Source organism: Anticarsia gemmatalis, chromosome Z (genome assembly GCF_050436995.1).
Source record: "Anticarsia gemmatalis isolate Benzon Research Colony breed Stoneville strain chromosome Z, ilAntGemm2 primary, whole genome shotgun sequence".
Classification (NCBI taxonomy): domain Eukaryota; kingdom Metazoa; phylum Arthropoda; class Insecta; order Lepidoptera; family Erebidae; genus Anticarsia; species Anticarsia gemmatalis.
Window position 1 is genome coordinate 11838057 of NC_134776.1, and position 22443 is coordinate 11860499.

General features: G+C 39.2%; 1 protein-coding gene across 4 annotated transcripts in view; it reads left to right on the top strand.

The window, feature by feature from the left end:
* Nucleotides 1–21401, top strand: part of LOC142986249 (homeobox protein araucan-like) — a 90849-nt gene extending 69448 nt beyond the window's left edge. For 3 of the 4 annotated variants that reach the window (XM_076134640.1, XM_076134641.1, XM_076134643.1), the window contains exons 3-7: nt 5938–6050; nt 12030–12346; nt 16997–17588; nt 17744–17806; nt 19640–21401. In XM_076134640.1, the coding sequence (XP_075990755.1) occupies nt 5938–6050; nt 12030–12346; nt 16997–17588; nt 17744–17783 (1062 nt within the window). In that variant the 3' untranslated portion in view covers nt 17784–17806; nt 19640–21401. The remainder of the gene's footprint in view (nt 1–5937; nt 6051–12029; nt 12347–16996; nt 17589–17743; nt 17807–19639) is intronic. The other variant, XM_076134642.1, reaches the window with a different exon arrangement.
* The last annotated feature ends 1042 nt before the right edge of the window (nt 21402–22443 follow it).

Consider the following 22443-nt stretch of genomic DNA (forward strand, 5'->3'; position numbering starts at 1 on the left):
ACTGTCGTGCGCCATGAAATGACTTTTTCGTTTGTATTCGCTCTTTATCCACTTAGAGTCATTCTTTTTTCCACTCGCTACAATTCACTTTTAGATTCTGTTAGTAGTGTTTCCTACCAATATTATTTTATTGCTGTTTTTTTGTTTTACGTACTCAAAATTCTTTGTGGTACATTAGATATACCTAACAACGATCATTATGAAGTTTCATTGCAATTTACTAGTTGAGTTAATTTTCATAGACACCTTCGACTCCTTTCATAGACTTTCTCGACTTCCTTCCCTTCGACTCTGTTGACAAATGTTAACCTACTATTTTTTTAGTTTATGTATTGGATGTATGTATTATTAGGCATGTGCCGAAGTAGTGAGTTTAGTGGCGCACAGTAGCCAGAAAGCTGAGTCGCGGTATGATGGAGTGTCGTCGATTTGGCAAGGCGGCGGGTCGGCGCGGCGGCGCCTCGGGCGGTGCCGGGGCGCGCGCTAGCTCAATAAGCGGCTCCAACCACCGATGGGGTACGAATTTATGAACCGTCAAATAACTTATCACCAGTTTAATGCAATGAAATAAACGAGCCTTATTTATGAACCGCACAGATCAGTCGAACGTGAACTTTGTCTTTTTTGTTTCTAGGGTCGCGGTGTAGTTGGCTTTTATTTATGGATCTAGCGGCGCGTGTGAATAACGTTAATAGTGGGGCCGGGCCCTTTTCGCTACTGTTTATATTTATTTGGGGTTGGTGTAATGAGTCTATCTGGCGCGCTGACTCGCGGAGTCTGTGGAGAATTGATTAAAATGTTGTTAGAGCCAGTCTTACGGAAAAGGGGGATGAATTGGTGCGGATGAGATTTTTTGAGAGTTAATAAATGAGTTTTATCACCCTAGTTTAATAAATACAACAGTGACTTGGGTTTTTAGAATCTGTATTTTCAACTTTGTATCTCATTGTTATTGAATTAAAGAGTATGGTATTAGTTTATAACCGATATTTCATTAATCTTTTAAATAAAAACACTGTCTTTATCCCAACGTAATTTCCACAAATTAGTTAACACAAACGAACAAGAAGTCTGACGCTTTAATAGTCAATAAATCTTAGCTAGACTCAGATTATCATTAACACTGCAACAAAGGGCTCGGTACTTTTGATTATTCCCAAGTTCGCCATGAGAGAAACTAAAAAATGGCATAGTAGTAAATAATAACAACATAATCATTAATGTTGGGGCTGGCACGTGCTTCCTCGAGCCGCGGCTAATGTTGGGGGCGAGACAATCATCACTCATAGTTAGTGCGCCCGAAGCCCCGACCTCTGAGGCAAACCTCACTGCCCTGTCACCGCCAGGAAAAGGAACAATTTTTATCACAGTTCCACAAAAGAGTTGCGGTTACGAATTTGTCACGGGATTATTTGCTGGGGAACGTCGAAAAAGTGTAATGTTTACTTATACAATGATAGATATTAATGATGTGGTAATCATTTACACTGACTCTTTGACTCCCCAAGTGGTTTCCAAGCTCTGATCTTATTGTAAGGACGTGTTTGTGTTTTCGTGTTGTAAAAACAGACAGTAAGCTAAGTTTGGGACAATGCGAATAACAATGTTTATTATAATAAGGATCCTTTAAAAGCTGGAGTAGTGTTTCTCTGTAATAGACTTATCCGAGACTATAAGAACTACTTACAATAAGAGCAAATTCAATACAAAACTTTTAAAACTATTACATAGTTCCTTTCTAGACAGCCCTTAGAACAAGATAGCGCACTAATAGTTTTTACTCAAGCCTAATCTTTACCCATAGATACTCCTACCGCAAAGATGACTGCCGATGGTATAAAATGTTTTTATTTTCCTTGCATTCGGTTTGAAAGATTTTTACTCTTTTTCATTATTTATTACCTTTCTTTAAAAAAGTACGACGTAACGAGATTTTTTTAACTCATGTAATACTAAAATGCCAAATAAGAGAAAGCCAGTAGCCAATCGCGATTGCTTAGGAACCAAGAACATCGAATTAGTCTAACCTTATTTATTCGAGTTAGTTTGGCTTGATCGGAATATATTCTTAGTATCCCAAATACTATATCTCCATCGTATATTTCTTGAAAACTGTAGGTAATAATTTCTTGAATGAAATTGATCCACAGTACCTTGTTTTGTCAATTTTATCGACCTCAATATCAAATTGTCCAATTATAACGCACCAGTATTCTCAATGACGGAACATTGTAATAATTAATTAAGCTCAAACAATGATTAATTATTCTGCCAATTTGACTTGTAAGTAGATCTGACCCACGTCCACTTGCTCCAAAACCCCAGTCACTTTGATGCGTAGAACATTCGGACATAGTTCGAAAGTTTGTCCAAAGCTTGTTTTAGAAAACATTGCAAATATTACTACACTTGCAAGTAGTATTCCTAAAAATGTTCACTCCCGGGTAAATGCATAATCATATCTGTAGTATCCTTTACAACTAATTGCTCTACAATTATTACGCAGTTCACAAATAAAGATTTCTCGTCGATATGTTGGAATGTTATAGATATCATTGGGTTTCATTTCTTAGAAATCAGACCAGAGAAAACACAGCCGCGACCAATATCCAATGAGCTGATCGAGATCTTTAAACGATTAAACATTTATTGACAATAATTATCGCGTTCAATTAAAGTATCGATGTAGATCTGTTATCACTCAACTTGTTGATGCAGTATCGCTTTAGATTTTCCTTTATAATGACGACTGGAGCCTTTGTGTCTGCCAATTCTGCAATTTGTTCGTGTAATATTTATTCAGTGCATAGATAAACTCGATACTAAACTTACTTATAAACCTCTACATTAAACAGTTTTGAATACTTTTTTACATTAAAGTTAATAAGTATACAAAAGCTATGTTTGTTGTTCGGTTTATTGACAATTTAGGGATCAATAAAAAATTATGTGACTAAATCTGTGTCATTCAACTAAGGTAATTAAATATCAATAATAAATCAAATCAATTGTTTCATAAAAGTGCAGTGCAAAATATTTCAAACCTTCATCTTCATTCAAATCTTTTGGCTACGTAAGTTTTGTTCTAATGACTTGCATGCACTTGTTATCAAAAACATTCCTCTTTTTGAATTCAGATTTTCTTCTTTGTAATCAACGTCAGATGTACCAATTCTTAATGTATACGTCTTATACAAATTCAGAAAATATGTCAACATTTGAATACATAGAAAACTCAATGATTCAGTGGTGACGTGGTACATAAGTGCCCATCGTCCTGTCACGGAGTAAGTAGATAGACGGCACCGGAGGCAGCAATGGGTGTTCTATTCCTAGGTGACACGACAAACCATTTATCTCCATCTAGTCCACTAATAAAGGTATTTCCTAACTTCCATGTTTTAGCCGTTTGCTCTAATTAGTACGGCACTAATAAATAAGTACCAACTACAGCTCTAAATTAATTAATGTGAAAATTTTTCAACGCACCATTAATGTTTCTGCCTGGTCGGCGATAACTTTTAATGGATTTAATAAATATTTATGTCTAACATGCTTGATAAGAAATCCAGATTGACAGACTGGAAAATTTTACACTTAGCGTACTTAATTATTTCTCACATATATCAAAGCAGGAAAAAATAATCGAGTTTGCAAATCAGTAGTTGGAACAACATGCCGATGTGTGAGATGAATTAGGTAAACAGACATGCGCATATTTGTAAAGCACCTAGAGATAAATAATACGAATGCATCTTAATACATGTAGAGTTAGGACTAAAGCAAGTAGATGACATTTAGTTATATACTTTAGGTATGTTTGATATTCCACATATATTTCTGGCACCGCTTAAAAAAAAATAGATCTTTTTCCAGCTATCTGTAGTACCTATAAATCGCAAACGGTGTTATAACTCTATCTAGATGGATTGTATCATCACAATGGTGTGATAATTAATTATTGTTACTTTACAAATGATTATTCCTTTTGTTAGAAAATTTAAAAGACCGAAACATAATTTCACAATTAATTTTGCAAAAAAGATAAATATTTAGTCCTACCTTGCGTCAACTGTCTGAATATTATAACAGCCATAAGTCAGCACCGTGTTGAACACTACTTTCGTGACGTCATCGCAAACGATAATTACAAATGCAAACATTCAAAGCCTAACAATTTGTCTTTACAATCAACTAACGAGCTGTTTACTTATATCGGCTATTAAACTCAGTTCTTGTACAGTAATTGTGCCATTATCTTACTAATACTAGTTACCATTCTAATAAGAAATGTTACGACGCTGTTGAATCTTTTTATTGTTTTTTTTTTCTTTATAATTGCCACAGTACTAACTTTTTATTGCCAACTTCGTAATTGTGTAGACCGCTTTGCTTATCTACGTAGGATACAATTATTGATTATTTATAATATAACAAAAACGTTTTATATTATAAAAACACAAGTCTTATGCAATTAGTCTCACACTGATTGTACTTATTAGACCTTTTTTGTTTACGTTACCTGGATATTGTTAATCCTTTTACGGTAGTTAGAAAGCACACGTACAGTAAAAAATTGATTTGATATTTTCGAGTTAATCAACAATTTCCGAATTACACACATATTATAATCATGTGTAACAGAGAATTTTCAGATAGGAATAGAAAACCTGGACATTGTGATTTCGTCAAAAACATCTTGATTTTACGACCACAGTAATAGATAGCGGAACACATTAGCTTATACGCGGAGTACTTCTACCTATGTTTGTTCGATACAAGAGCACTCCGTCGCAAGCTCGGGGGCCCATCAATCACAGCGTGTCTCAAAAAGGTGTATAGATAAACTTTGTTAAAGCATCTTTACATGTGATCTGGGATACAGCTAGTTCGCGAAAAATGTTTAGGAGAATGTTACGATTCTATTCTAGAACCGATAGGAGATTAAGTATTGTATTCGTTTAAGAATAACTGTAAAATTAAGATGTATTCCTTACAGAATACCTTAATACATACCCTATCAAAAATACCCAAACAAAGTTGCAACATATCTCAGTGTTGTTGCAAAATGAAAACAAATTACTCAAGACAAACACAACGACACACACTTTTTCTTACTTAAAATAGGGGGACAAATAAGCTTGCTCTTTTTATTCAGTTATCGCGTCACAACCAGTGCCATACGTATCATAATGCTTTTCATTTTATTATCAGAGGAGCTAGGGTGAGACAAGGGACCGACTCCCGAGGCGCGCTCGAATCGTTCACACTTTTAATTTAGTTGCTCCTAATGTATGCGAATAACTGAGTAAAGAGGGTACCATCCCCGCGCTCACTAGCTCGCTGTTAAACAACTATCACGCGTAGGGAGCGTTAGGCCTTAATAGTTTTCCCCTCTGCTTCCATACATTATGCAAATATGCCAGTGATATGTCAGCCCGTACACTTGGGACTTTTATTGTTGTTCGCCAGTTTATTCCCTTTTATTAAGTTAACTTTAATTAAATTCAAGCCGACGTATTTGTAAGACCGATTGACTGAAAGGTATTAAGCGTCGAGATTTATCCGCTTACATGTGGGCTTAGCGACGCGAAGAGCTAGCGTTAATGGTTAACGAATTTAATATGATTTGATGTCGAGGACCACGTGAGTGGGTACTTCAACACTATGGCATTACGCATGGCCATAACGACTTATGACTGTTCGTGATCGAGTAGTAATATTTTGTTGACGGTTTTCTCAGTTTCACTGAGTTTTACAAAAGGTAGAACGGCTATCTATACATCGATTTTAGAGCTGTTTGTAGCAACGCCGAAAAAATTCCATCTTCCTTATGTTTTTGTAGAACAAATGAGACTGAAATAAACTGTATCAAAGTTAGCTACAAGGCAATTTGGCCAGCGGCATGTTTGTTTATTGTGTTGTGCGGTATTTCAGAGCAACCCTTACGCGCTGAAGGAGGGCGGTGGTGAGATGTCTGCGTGGACGTCGGCTGGCCTGCAACCCTCGGGCGGCTACTACCCTTACGACCCGACGCTCGCTGCCTACGGGTAAGTCCCCAGGGTCCGAGGGACCCCACAGGTCCATAGCGCCCGCGCCACTTTAGATAAAGCCCACGCCGCGCCGCACCCGGATTAACATAATACCTCCCTATCGAGACTTATCTCTCTAATAGATTGCAATGCGAAAGGCTCATGTTTGTATTTGGCGACTCGTTTTGACTTTAATCAATTTTGTTAGGTTGTGCATATGTACCCCCTTTCATGTTTTACTGTTATTGGATTCAGATGCGTTTTACTGAGTGATAGTTTAGTAAATTGTTTCTACCGAATACATTACGAGTAACCAAATGTACTGATGAAATATGTTTAAAATGGGCCTAATATTAACTTATTTTTTGGTTTTTCTTGTTTATTATAGATTTAATTCTAGTAAACATTGTCTACCAGTAAATATTGTGGTATGTCTTTACGGTATCGGAATACCTGATAAAATTAATGTTTGTATCAAACCTAATTTTTAGATCGTTTTCGTTTTACCAGAACTAGTCTCAAATTATAAATTCTGACACATATGTACGCAAAATCACGTTGATCGAAGAAATCCAAGAAAGATATCTTATAATTTCAGCAAGCAGCAATATGTATACGATATCGCAGTTAACACTTCGTACAATTAATGCTATACAGGTTCCTCTAATATATTCAGCAAACATATCCATTAAATTGATAATATCTTGTATCTGCAATATAGGAATGTGGAAAATAAGGACTTCTCTCTAGAAGTACATGTACGTAAAGAAATTGAAATTAGGGACATTTAAAAAGCAAATATACGTGCCATAAAAACTATGGGTATGCAGCTTAAACATCGTAATAGTGTCGGCTCTACACTCGCGTCAGAATCAATAAGACGACAATAAGTAAAGATATGTAGACTGTTCAATAATAATGACTTATGGATAATCCAATTTTATTAAAAAAAAAATAGAAGTGCACCGATAAAGGCATACACACACGTAGTTGTGTGCTAGGCTGTGCGTGTCGACCGCAAGGGACAAATGACCGAGTAACCACTCCCGGTTGTTCGCCGTCCCGTTTCGACACGTACACACCCGCGTCTATGACAGAGACGGATGACGCTACATCCATTCGCGCTAGTGCTTGATTAATTCACAGTTTTTCTTTGAAACGCGATCACTCGAGGCGTTGCGTTGACGTTTTCGGCAAACTTATCAACCCGTCAGACTTGTCGACGAGCAAGGGTGGTATTCAATGTTATTTATGTACCTTCTGCTGCAAGAACACTGTGTCTATAAATCGGCAGCGGTCGTCATAAGAGTGTCATAACAATGTATTATGCGGACGCATCAATTAAATATACGTTTCACGGCGTACTTGAAATTTATCCGTCCATGAATCACGTTGAAACTGCCTGAAAATAAAAACAAATCATGATACATCAAAGCGGAGTTATGCTGACAATTCGGCTGCGCTCGACTTAATATATAGCAGGCGGTGCGTTATAATCTAAAAATAATTAGACGCGACATTAGTTTTTATGCGTAAAAAAGACGTTACGGTATCGTGACGGGACGCGCACGGAAATACACCGTGATATATAGCGGCCCCGATGTTCCAACACAATTGTTCACTACGCCGACGCACGCATAGGATGATCACTTTGCGTTCACTTAAGCGCGCCGCAAACAACCAGCGTGTACGTAATATACGACCTGCGAACGTGTCAAAATAAAAATATTTCCGCAACACATTGTCGCCAGCTACTAAATAATTCATTTATTTGCAAGTGTAATTACACACGACTGCCAACGAAATTGTTGTGTATTCATTTCAAAGGAAAAACTTCATAAGAGGCTCATAAAACGTTCCGGAGGCCGCAATAAGTTAGCCGGACCGAATAAATAGCCTCACAAAGAAACAAGTACGGTGAACAGCGTACATAAGCAACAAAACTTGGCCGCGAGTGTAGGCGCACTCGAGTTAAGTACTGTTGGCGTATTATTTGGAACAGCCTGTAATCTGCCACGCCCGCCGCGCGCCGAAATGAAAAATTACTCAGCTATTTTTAACAAAAGTCACGAGCACAGAAAACGTACAAAAATTAGAGAAAAGAGACGAGGGAGCACTTGTACCGCACCATTGAGATCAAAATGCGCAGGAAATTACCGCGCCCCGAGCGCGGAGCTCTGAGGGAATTATTTGTGTGCCAACGATTTGGGTTGTTACTTTTTAAATAAGCCAAGTAAGGGCGCTTGTTAACGAGACGCCAGCTTGAACGACATTTATGACCGTTTAACGCACGTTTGTTCAAATATTTTTAGTAATAGATACGTAACAGTTTGACAGCCTCATAACATAGCTCTCTCGATTTCATCAAGACTACTGCAATTTCTTGAGTTTCTTATTATATTGCAGTACACACACCTACATTAAAATATTGTTACAGTTATACCCTAATAACTATGCTTGAAAACGAGTATATGCTGTGTTTTTTTTTCTTATATAGGTATTTGCAATTTGCAATACATACCTATAAGGTGTATGTATAAACACATAATACCAATTGCAGTGCAGTATTTTGCCAAGAAACTGATATTTCAAAATACGTTCATAAGTGCAGCTGCTGTTTACAACGATTTCTCATTAAGACATTCCATATCAATCTAGAATTATTAATTATTTTGTAGCTGTCAAAACCTACAAAAACTGTAAGTAATCGGAAGACAATTACCGGTGCGTGTAGATCATAATTAATACGTCATACATCGAGTTCCAATCAGGTGTAAGTTATTAATAAATGTATCAGTGAATTGTAAAGGCGCGGGGTTCGTCGCCGAGCGCTGGCGGCGGGCGGGCCGCTCCAACGGACCCGCTGTAATTAACTAATTACGTCAGAATTACAATATGATTGACATACACACACATACATCCGTCATAATCCGAAATGTGCTCATACTTATCGGTCGAAAGGTGCTGCAAAATAAGTTTTAGTTTCAACCAAACGACTCTAATTGCTTTTTTACTAAACAGTTCAGTTTTACTTTGTTTCAATCATCACCTAAAATTAATTTACGTGAGCCGGGTTCGACTGCGGTATTTACATATTAAAGCAACTGCTATCAAAATGCGGATGTAAATAAATCATTCTTATTATGTTTTACCTAGTAACTACCTATCTTGTACCACATACTTATACGTTATTATTTTGATGTTGAGTGCGTAACGTTATATTTTCTTTAAATAATAGAGTCGAAAAGGCATTTGCGGTTCCAACATGACGGCGCACGGCACAGGACATATAATTTTGGAAGGAAAGGCCTTGTCCAGCAGTGGGACACATGAAAGGCTAACAAAAAATAACATTAAAAAAATAGAGATGAATATAAAAAAAGGGCCATAAATTAGAGAATGTTATGAAAAAAAATAGACTAGAATATGTCATTGTAATCATCATAATTTTAATATTCTGGTAGTACCTATTATCATTATGAACTAATACTTAAAGTAATAAATTCGTGCTTGTCGGGACGATTTCGAATTTCTTAGAGGTTTCGTTTAGAATTAAAGGTTGTATCGAACCCAGACTACATGTCGAGGTAATGTAGTCAATAAACCAGTCCTCTAGTCGCGCACAGTCTATGCCAGACATGAACAAAGTGAGCGCAACAATCCAGTTCCTAAAACGCCTACTCAAGTCGCACTTGAGTTGCGAATCCTAATTCTAATACGAGGCGAGGCTCCCCCATGGCGGGGGGTATTACTTATGTACGCATTCGTACATAGCTGTACGAGTGTACGGTTTACGGGGGAGGGCACGTAGAGGCCGCAATTCCCCCAAGCGGGTAGATCGTAAACCTTCGATACCGCGAATTGAATACTCGGCAAGCGCAAATATGTAGCAACGGCTGTAAGCGCCCGCCCAACACCGCCGCTTTTCCTCGGGGTGACCTAATGTACACACATACATATTGTTTTATGGTAGTCTCTTATTGCTGACTTCAACATTTTCAGTGATATATTTTTAATATACCTTAATAGAGTGACAGAATGTAAACATATCCAAATAGCAATCTTTAAAAATGATTGTTCAGAAAATGAAATGTAAACGTTATAAACTCAGGAAACGTCACTGCATATAAATCTTAACATTAGTTTAAACACAAATTTGGAACATTATTCAAAGCTCGACCATCAGTTTTATGTTTGCGTCCCCAAATTAACAAAGATACAAAGTATTTCCGCCCACGTAAGTATTAACGTTCTCAGAGCCGAGTGCATGTGTTCTCACAGGGCGGGCGCGACGAGTAAGTGGACTGTCTAAATTAATTAACAAAGCTTAAAGGATTCAGCCCCTCGCTTCAGCTTCAGAGCTGTAAACCAAACCGAGCGTTGACGAATCAATAAAACGTTAAAGCAATAAAGCGCTGTTTTTCCTATGTCGCGCCGCTGTCGTCACTAACCGCCGTAGATTTCTGAAGAGCTTATTCGTGTTCAAACTAATGCGGTTTGGTTTCAGAGGCTTTGTGTAGATCCGCGTTTGACACTTGTATTAATACAGTACTCATGTTTTATATTTATGTATAACCGTCTCAGTACTCTGACTAAACTAAAATTTAACTTCAGAATAAAAAAAACATAACTTTACGAAGTAAGTATCGACGCAGTAGTTATGTCGAAATCACCGGCTCGGTCGGTGCGTGCAAGCCTTGTGGCAGGCCGGCGGTCGTTGAGCGACTAGCAATACCGGTGATGTCCGGTGAGCAAGATGGCGTCGCGATCGATTGGTGCTGAGTACGCCCACGCTGCCCACGCCTGCGCTGCACCGCCCTGCAATTGCAACCGAGATGCAACGGACCGCCCTCTTCTTTTACAACGATCTTAGCACAAGAACGCGGTCTTCGCGGTACCTTATAACACAAAGCTACAAATAAAAGAAACAAAGTATCCTCTGAAAATTTTATTGTCTTTTCGATTCATTATTTACGCAGACGGTCTATGTCCTAAGCATAAATTATTTAGCCGCGCTTCAAAACATTCAACTTAAATCAATCGGCGCAATATCGTAACAAGAAACAAATGCTGTCAATTCTACAAATCCTATTCGCGTCATGCATAACACGTAGGCGAAAACGTCTGTAGAATTTTCGATACTAGACCGTAAGCGAGGCGCTCAACATTGCAATTTGCGTGAACATCGCCGGATTCGGAACCATTTTTTAACTATTTTCACGCGCGAAACCTATTTATTGGGCCCCTTAGACCGCGCCTTTGTCATGTCGACGGGAAAATCGAAGTCAGGTACGAATGCTGGCAGCGCTGGGGGAAGCCACAATTACGCTCAGAATGCGGATGCAAATGGGACCGTGGGCCCTAAAAAGTGTACCGAATGTCGCTCTGTGCCACGATGGCTTTATTTTTGCTGCCGTTACGAGAAATCTATTGCCTCAAATAAAACGCCTATCTGCTAGGAATTTAAAAGCCACTTTATTGCTTACTGCAAACGATTCGACGCACGAACGGTAAAATTAATTGAAATATGTTATACTAAAACATAGTTTTTGTTAGTAAATCATTTTTAATTATAAAGACGGTTCAAAATATTTATGCTGATTACACCATTACGTTATGAATATTGCAGTTATTTGAATCAATATAGTAACCAGATCTTTGTATTCCTGTTTTCTATTTATTATTATTATGGATATTATGGTATTCAGGACAGATTCGAGATTACTCAGTCACAAAAAAATACATATGAATAATTAGTATATTTTGACAGTTTCTCCTCTGGTAATTAATTGATTAATTTTAATGGTATTTTAATTATTTCTCAGTACAACAACAGCTTTCATAGATTTCTCACTTAGGGAAATGCGGTCTGAATCCATTTTCGGGTAAATGTACAGTCTGAGCGAAAGTAGTATAAGAAAGAGTGTAGGCTGTGCTGAGGTCGGAAGCGTACTGTTCCCATTAGGTATATGTAAGTATAAGCATGTTTGTCGACAGATACGGAGCCGGGTACGACCTAGCTGCCAGGCGTAAAAATGCAACACGGGAGTCAACAGCGACTCTCAAGGCGTGGCTGAACGAGCACAAGAAGAATCCGTACCCGACCAAGGGTGAGAAGATAATGTTGGCGATCATCACCAAGATGACACTCACTCAGGTGTCCACTTGGTTTGCGAACGCGCGCCGGCGCCTCAAGAAGGAGAACAAGATGACCTGGGAACCTAAGAATAAGACAGACGACGATGATGACACCATGCTCTCCGACGAAGAGAAAGACAAAGATGAGCAGGAGGAGAAGATCAAAACTCACAAAGGTTCGTTGAGTTTAACAACATACAACGCCTAATAGTCAACTACACCGAATAATCATTTATATATATTTATAAATGATGTCGGTTCTCTAACATAAAAAAAAATCTGTTGACTGTCGGATGTTGATTTTATTCAAAAAGCTTCTACTATCTTGTTCTGATCCCATAGTGTCACCATTTCCAATTGCTATGCGAATTATTGTTGTGTGATGTGTATATGTGTCGAGTTGTTGTCGATAAGTGCGATTGCGAATATAATTAACTAATTACCCTTGAACTATAGTGCGTGTTATTCATGTACGAATTGCGCCGGTGTTGTTAACCGTTTAAAATTGCTTTAATTTTGTCGGTGTATAAATCGTCGAGTGAATTGGCATAACGCGGCTGCGGGCCGGAGGGTGTGCGGCCCGAGAGGAGGCGAGGGGCCACGAGGGGCGTGTGGCGGACTAGCGGGACGGAGGGGGGGCTGGGTCTCAGGCGTGTAACTGTGCGTAACCGCTCCTCGCTACCGGATTTCCTATTCGTAGTAAAGTGGGCGGCGCCCGGGCCCAAATTTCATATAACGCGTCTTCTGTTCGTCGCTACAACGGGCCGACGCTCGGAGGTCGCGTTCAGCTTGTCTGACGATCTGCCCTACTTCATGTTCTTGCCAAAGGATTTGTCGAGTTCGTGGATCGTTTCTTTTATGAGGATATTCCGCTGGAACGTAAGTAAGTACGGTTTTGGGGATTTATAATGTACCTACAGATCGAATAGGACGCGGGGTGAGAATTTTTTCAACTGTATGTATTTTGTTTTGGTACTGTTGTGTTTAACTTTCAGGTGTTTCGTGAAATCAGATAGTTGTCTCATGTGAACACGTCTGTACGATGATAAATTCGATCAGAAACATTTCAAACACAAAGTCGCGTGCACTTTTAGAAAAGCTTGAGTGCATAATAAAATCCAGATACGTATTGGACACGGTACGTGAGAAGCAGTGCTGGGGCGGCAGTTAGTGGCGCTTGTCAACAACATAAATTATAAGTATGCATTGTTACAACAGAGATGGCTTCTAACAGAGTGTTTTCATAGCGAAGTTCGCGGCGCTAATGGAGTCGCGAGGGCGTCACGCGTAACGCCCGGCATACGCTCGTGTAATGAAGCCCACTATTGTTGAGCCTCAAGTGTACTTAATTCGTGGTGTATGACGAGGGCCACTCACAATGTTCATAAAAAGTGTAAGATGTATGGCAGAAGCGTGCCCGACATGGAACTGATGGAACTAATTTTTAATTTGTGGTTTATTGCTCACAATATTTTGTAATATTGTGATCGCAATTTCCGATGGTGTATAAATATTACCTATTTATATTTTCCTGTAAATACATCCTTAGTAGGTTCTCACTGTCTCGTCATTACATGTTTCAGTTTATAACATTTTATAACATTTTATGAAACATCTCATATTCAAATTATATTTCTAAAACAGTTATTGTATCTACTACATAAACATCTAGTATATAAAGTATCTACTACAGTGGTTATAAGTTAAATCAAAAAGTATCACACAATTCAGAAATTCCGTAGCATTGAATTCTTATTGACTAGCACGATTCCATTAAAAGCGCATCTAGTCATCGACATAATCTACGCATTCATAGTGCGACTTTGGAAAAAAACGCTGAAGACGGCGTGCGCATTGTGTGCGGCGGGATTATAGGCACGCGCCCCCGCGGCGACTTCCGAGGGACGTCGCCTCGACGCCGAGCGACACGGTATTGCAATTGTTATTTATATCATATTTTTCTAACCCCACATGATTTTATTACAAAATGTAAACACTGCAAAAATCTTAACAACTTTTTTTAGTCTCTTCGCTAAAACCTGCTTATTTCAGACCTACTTTACGTTAGCCACTATATCCTTATAAGAAAGTGCATCAGCAGTGGTAACATGAAATATTAAATGCGTGTTACTACTGCACGAATCCTTCATTTGACTTTTTATTGATGTCCTCCAAAAGTCGAAGGTATCTAATTTACACCTGTGATGTTCCACCCAAGGCTATAAAACGTTCTCTAAACGTCGCGTGAGCTATCCTGAATTCAAATATCGCATATTAGGAACATGTAAAATCTGCGTGACGGACGGAGATTCGTGAGAAAGAATCTCTAATCAAAAAGCGGGCATCAAAAGATTAACACTTAACCAAACAACTTTCCGATTAAACTAATCCCAAATTCCGATCGCAAACAAACCATAACATTTCTCGCTAACGTTCATAACCATTCTTTTACAAAAACGTCAATGTTAGCGACGTGTAATATATCATTTTAAGTCACGGCAAACAAAGCCAATATAAAAGCTTTCACACGCGATCCCTAGACCGTCGTCGGCAAACAAACACACAGAACTATCCGGAGCTAAGCCACTCATGAATAAAAGCTTCATTTTCGGACCCCACCAATAAATGTTAATTTTTGTCGTGAGCGCTCGCATTGCAAACAAAATATTAATCCGACGCGCGTTAATGGAAAACGAGTAGAAGTAACACAAACAAGTGAGCGTCGTCGAACGCACGTCGCTCAACGGGGAAGCGGGGAGAGCGCGTTGAGCAATAAATTGCACTGACCTCAGCTGTAAAGTGCAGGCCCGCAGTCGCACGCTGCCTCTCTGCCTTGTGCCTACCCGACTCGTACCAACGAAGCTTTACTAAAAACGCATCTACTTACTCGTCGCATAAATCGAAAATCCTTGTATCTCATTTTGAAAGCGACTAATTGAATACAGAAACACAAACAAATCCTAGACGAATTATTACACCCTATACAAGGGGTTTTCCTAAAGTGGAAACACTACGGGGAGAGCGGGACTGAGGCGCCTCGAGCGACCGAGACAGGTTTTTATTATGTCTCACTTCGCCCCCGGCTTGTGACTAAAGCACACTGAAGGGAAAACCACTCAATGCGAAGTGTGCACCGCGCACCGCCACCATTGGCACACGTTCTCAAGCCTGCACGTTGAGGGAAAATCGCTACAGTCTTGCCATTTATATCTACCTTTCTTTGCAATAGTGCTAAAAAGTAATAAGTATATTTCGAAATATAGTCCTTATAATTCATCACTGCAGAATATTGTCACTCTAACGCGTTAATCTTTTTAAACAAAACCAATGTCGGCAGTTCGCGTAGTTATAGCGGATTTGATATGCTATTATAAAAAGACTTACTTCTTGTTAATGGTTTAATTTGAGAAAAACAAAGATGTTTATTTACATTTTGGCACTGGATGTGTTAAAAAAATCTTAAAGCCGCAATAAGAATAATTTTGCTATCGACAATGAGTAATAAAAAACCAGTAAATTTATTTTACAATTAACCCGATAGACACATTAAACATATTGCCAAAATAAAACATTACGAAATCGCCCATCGCTCGCTTATCTCCCGCTGTTGTGGGCCTTTATTAGATTAATACAATGAAAATTAAAACAATTTGCCGGATAAATATCTTCGCGCGGAGTATCAGTGGCGTCCCTATTTATCCTTAGTGAAGGGCAACGCGGATAACCCCTCTTAAAAGCTAGGAGCAGTCAGCATTAAATGGAATAAAGAGAATGAAGTCGAGCGGTCGCGTTTCATCCGCGCCCCGCGGGCCGCGGTGCCTCACCCCCGCGCGCGCCCTCGCTATGATCGCGGGCCTCTGAATTTCATTAGTGGCCCCGGGCCCGCCTCCGCGCCCGCCGAAAGCCACTTTACAACGGAAAATGGCATTATGATAATACTTAGAGCCTTATAAAATTCGCTGAGTAAACATTTTTGTGTAATTGTACAATAACATGAAATTCTTCAAGCGGGAAAGATTTAAAGATTAATTTCATTGCAGTTTCATAACCATGATTTTTCTCCTTGCCTCAAACAACCATCCAAGCCAATCAATGATCAAATTTTATTGTTCAAACTGATTAAATCGTCATTTTAAAGTTCCTATTTTAGATATCTGCTCGTACAGCAATCGATTTAAGAGTGAAGTTCAGCTAAGTAGTACCTAAGTGTCTGTTTCGTCATACCTAAATTAGGTACCTTACATATCTACGTGAAGTTCACTTGATAGCTTGAGAAAAGCTAGAAAGAAATATTTACATATTCCAAAGCAAATAAAACAAAACGCTCAGTTAACGAAATCATAAGAACAAGTGAGAATTGAGGTTGACCGTTAATTGTGTCGTACACATTTCGCGGAGGAGTACGATGCCGCGGGGTGCGTCGGGAAATGCGAAATAAATGCTCGGCTTAAATACGAAAGGGATAGGGCAGCGCGCCCGCGGCGGGGGCTCGCGCCCCAAAGTGGTATTTTCACTTCGCTAATCGGATAACCACTTAACGAATGGGTCACTGCACGCCTAACGTATTTTCACACGACTTTTCTGAAGGGAGCCGGGAGATTTCGCTTCTTACTCGCTAAAACTTACGTCCGACTTGTAACGGTCACGTCGACGATTCAATCCGTACTGTATCGATTTTTCTCGGGAACATTTTAAGCCCTCTTTATTGTTGTCGCGTTAGTTATGGGCTGGGCTATTGCGACTAATCTGATTGCAATAACGTGCGCTCACGCGTTTATTGCTAGTCGGACGTAAAATATGATCGATGAATACGATTATCTTTACAGATGAGGAGAGGAAGGGCGACGAGATGCTGCAGGGCATGCACCACCAGATGTTGGGCTACGGCATCAAGGAGGAAGCTAAGAGAGGTGCGTCTGATTGCGGCGTGCCGATCCCTGCGTCTAAGCCGAAGATTTGGTCGCTTGCTGATACTGCGGCTTGCAAAACTCCTCCGCCAGCAGCACAGCCTTGGCCGCAACACGCATATGGGCCTCCTGAACGAGCAGCGCCGTCCGATGGCAGCGCCAACGGCTTCGCTCTGCCGGCCACGGCTGCTGCGAGCCCTGCAAGTGGTTCGTACGGTCGGTATGGCGGATTTGCTGGAGGCCAGTATGGCGGTCAGCATCCCTGCGTGCACCCTGCAGCGTTTCCCGACGTGCAGACCGACACGCCACCACAAACACCTCCTAACATGAAGGTGCCTAGTGTTGCCAACCCGCTCGGTAGCGGAGGCGGCTCGGGCTACTGCTTCCCAAGACATCAACAGTCACCACAGCGCGATCCTTACCACAACCCTCACCACGCCGCCAACAGTCACCAGCCTAATCAACCACACCACAACGAGGGATCTGCGGCCTTTAAGCCCTTCTACAAAAGGTTATTACTTTAAATTTCTTACTTAAACTTTAGGCATCATTTAGGAGCACACGAAAACATATCCGCTCGTAATCACGTATACGGTATAAATTAAGGTTAAGTTGATTCAGATATTCGTAACGTTACGTGAAAAGAGTGAATGTTTCCTATTCCAGCTCGCTCCAACATCCCAACGGTTTCGTGTCGGCCGTCTGAAAGCGGACCGCGCACTACTGGCGGTGAGTTACAGATTGATTCTGATTGACGAGCTTGCGCATAATCACGACGCTACGCGCACATGTAAATGAGAACCGCGCACGTAATGGACGATCGTGGTGGAGATATCTGAGGGTCATAAACTGAGTTGCGGTTTAGTAGCGCAGGCTCGCGCCAGGGTGTCATGTCGGTAATTGAAAACAATGGAGTTGAGTCGAGGCGGAAGGGCGACGCGACGCGCGACTCGAGGGCGGCGAGATTGCAATCTTGTGTCATTTGTCATTGTCAGAGCGACGCGTTCCGTACGCCTACGCGCGTACCGTTGACCTGCCCAAATTAGCTCTTTCTACAAGTATGTAAAGTCTCATGTGACGTGGCTCTACGCGATACACTTTAATCCTACAAACTAATCGGACTGTTGATTTACTTAAAATTAATTAAATAGCGTGTAGCTATTGAAGCAGATACAAAATACGATAACGATCAATCGATATAAAAACTGTAAAAGGAAATGGCATGATTGTGATCTACATCTAATTTAACATTGTTAGACAACTATTTCCGGTAATTAATTAAAAGTCGATAAAAAAATTAAACATAGACAGGTCAAGCAGAGTCGTGTGAAGACGGACATCGTGCAGTTTCCCGTGTCACATATTTCTTAGAGTCGTCAAAGGTTTTCTAAGAAGTAGTAGCGGCATCCGCGTCTCATTACAATAAATCGCGTCGCCGCCGTCGCCGCACAGGACGGCATCGCGAAGAATTTTGTTTTAGCCAAACGCTCACAAATTCACTTCTATAAACCTTTTGTATTATTTTGGTTTTCACGCCTTTTTGTCCCTCGAATTCTTTGACGCGAAAATAACTCCTTATCGCGGCATTCCTTTAAAGTAGCCCAAAAAGAACGGATTTAAATCGACAGTTTTTGTTTTCGACTTAAATAACATTCCTACACCGCTTTAACTTATTATTTTGCTAACTGATAGGTATCATCGCTACCAAATCAGAGTGCAAACCTGCCATTAAAAATGACGGTATGATCCACGATGACAATAAAATTGTCTTGTAAATGTTTACCCATGGTTCCGGTGGTCGGGGTTGATGTCTTATATCGTTATTACTGCAGCTAATTTTAATAATACGCCGATGATATTCTAACGACGAGTGGACATAATGTGTGCTACAATGAGTATTGTTCACGAAGAAGGGTCATAGTGGCGCACGGCAGCCGGGCGGTCCTGTGCGCGCCGATAACGCGCGTACTGCCGGCGTGCGTGGGCGCGGAATCTCAATGGATCCTCTTCATTCACAACACTACCTCCGCATTAAAAGCTGCTTTACTTTTTTTCGACGCCCTAATCTTCCCTCTTATCTCTCGATCCTGACTCGGGTCCTTCTCCGTTTCATTCAGTCGCAGGTCGCTCGGACAACCTGTTTGACTTCTTTTTTCATTGACGCCGTACAAACTTTAGATGACCGCGGCCGAGGTCGAATTTTTATTTCTTTCACATTTCGGTTTTCCGGTCCAGGCGATTCGTTAATAAATTCTCAGATAATGAGACTGAACGTTTCGTCACCTCATCTCGATTGGTTTAGATTTTTTCTTTTTCGGCTTATATGTGTGAACGCGGCGGCGGGCTCGCACCGTCGACGTCGCGATAGAATCGGAACAGCTATCGGAATGGACCTTCTTTTTTGTTAATTTAAATACCGCTATTCTTTTTAAGGGATATTTTTATTGTTTTAAAATAAACTCAAATGACGCGGCAGTTAAGATTGGGACCCTTTGAATGAATTTATCGATATACATATTATAGGAAGGATATAAAATGTAATGTTGTGTTCGTTTGTTGCAGGTAAAGCACGTGAAACCTGGGTCGCTGGACTACCCGCTTACTACTAGGGCCTGTCAGATATACAATCACACTACAGTGGCACAGTGTTTCACTTCTACAATAACATCAACGACACAACTATACCTTAGTTAAATAGCCTCCGGCTGATTATACGATTAGGTCTATAGACCCTTTGTAAAATTTATTAATTTGTTAACGTATACTTTTATTTGTACATCACATAGTGTAATTTTAAAATTCCTGAAGTATAATGCACAGATTGTAACAATGTATAAAGTGTTTCGTTAAGTACTTTAGTTTTGTTTGATGTGGTTACGTCTACGGTTGTCACTTAGTACTTATCGAATGAAACATTGAATGAAATCGACGTTGCTCAGTATTTTTATAGATTTAAGAATATTATGGAAATAATATCTAAATTATTTATAGATACACAGAAAGCGCAATTATGTGTAATAAAATTAAACTAGCCTCTATTGGTTTTAGTGAATTATTGTAAATGAATTATTGTCAATGCCAAGTGTGGGAAGGAAGTTGGTCATACGATAAGGGATCTTATATACACATATATATTATGTTTTCGCTAAGTTCTTCCAACTTTACTTTAATGATTTGAATTACTTGGAGCAATAAGTTATTGGTTAGTACAGGTGCCAGACTTAACTTTGATTAGATTTAAGTGTAATTGTACATTGAGAGAGTAGACAGTGAACGGTGGTTAGGTTTGGTATCGCCCTACTACACAAACTATTGTTTAATTTTGTTAATAACTAGATGAATAGTCGATATAAGATCGTCGGTTTGGTTATTGTTGTTGTCCTTGTATATATAAAATGTTTTGTAGATTTTCTATTTTAGTTTGTCAAGATGTGTACAAAGTAATTAGTATGATTTCACCGCGTTCGATGTTGTTAACAGACACTTCGATTATGAACATTATAAATATTGTTTAAAAGTATTATTAGTATACATACATGTACATAAATATATTCTGAATATTTTTTATTTTTTAAATCGGTCGCAGCCACATTTCAGATCCAGCAATTTCAACATAAGTTTTTTCAATATCGGGTTTATGTCATGTGGGTAATATAAGAATTAAAATGATAAATGCTTCTGGAATCAAAATTCAAAATGAAATGTTGAAACAGATGAATAGTTTAGGAGATTCGTGGCCATATTGTAACTATTTTACGTAAAATAATATGTGGCGAATATGTACCTACTGAAGCAAACGTTGAATGGATATTTAGTTTAATAATTAGCGCTGAGCGTGGGCTGGTGGTGGGTGAGCCGAGTGAGGCCGAGTCAGGCCGAGTCAGCTCAGTCGCAGGCGTGGTCGCTGCGTGAGGGTACAGGGCAAGTAGTCCGTGGGGTGGCGCTAATTAAACGGAGCTGTGAATATCTAAGAGACATGTTCAATATTTTGTAACGAACGCATTGCAAACATACATCGATTGGTAATGTAAGATAATTTATTAAGCATTCTATATAAATAATACTTAATTTCCCACATTAAGAGAAATGTACTTTTTGTTTTCGGGTCACAATAATAAAAGCAATAGTTTTGAGGCTTGTTATTATACATAATATTATGTTCACCTGGCGGCAAAACATGATGATGAAAATTTCAATGTGACCAAATCGAATACATTCGCTTAATATTAAATGTTCTATATAGATATTTATAGAATATATACCTATTAATTATTATTATTATGAGTAAAATTATGTAACGATTGTAATTAAATCTTTATTTCAACGGTGTACGTTTAATTTATAACATTCCTTACCTTTATTTAATCATAGCCATCTTGGAAACTGTTTTGATGTGATTCCAATATTCTAAAAGTAGTAAAAGTGATATGCTTTTCCTCCTAACCTTAATTTTTATCTAATTCCCGCACATTCATTGAATACGGACCACATTTGCAATAACCCGTTAGACCGCTGTTACAAATAAGATGAAAAAACAAAAAGGTAGTGCCTACCTGCACACCTCGCTCTAAACAAGTAAATTATCAGCATCGTTTTAAAACTCGTCCAGTTTGCTTAAAAGATTTTTCCATTTGTTCCTAATTAATCCATAATTAGAATAAGTGGCTCGTCTACCCTTTACTTAAACAATACTTAATCGGAACTAAATTAAAATAAACCCATTTGGCGAGGTTCGATCTTGAGGTACATTTAAAGAAAGTAGGGGAAAATGTGCATAATGAGCCGCTAAAAGTCTCTGAGAGCGGAGGGCAGCCTCCCTCACTCAACACTTAAACAATACTTAGAGCTAATAAAACGAACCTTTTTTCAACTTATTTTGGCAGAATTATGGGTTTATTTCCCAGTTCAACAGATTATATTAATTAAAAGGTTTTCTATTGCGTTTATACATACCCGCTTTTGAAATATTAACTACTTGGAGTTCATTATTTGCCAAGTTTGTAATGAAATAATAAAATGGTTACATTTTTATACATGCAGCTGATTATAGTTAATAAACTCGACGTCGTGAAATAAGTATATACCTATGTCACAAATTATTTACAGCGATATAATATGTAACTCTACTGTTATAGTAACAATTAGATCTTCAATCAACTTATAACTAAACAAGAGAAGTATAGTACAATTTTATTGCTCTTTCATAAAGAAAGACAGAAATAAAGATAGAAAATCTCCTGTCAGAGGTCGAAAATAAATTAAATCATTAAAATTATATCTGCCTTATGACGCCCACTGCTGGTGTCCTCATAGTATTGAACAACTTCAGGTCCTGGTCCGTCCTCAGCCAACGGACTCTAGCCATC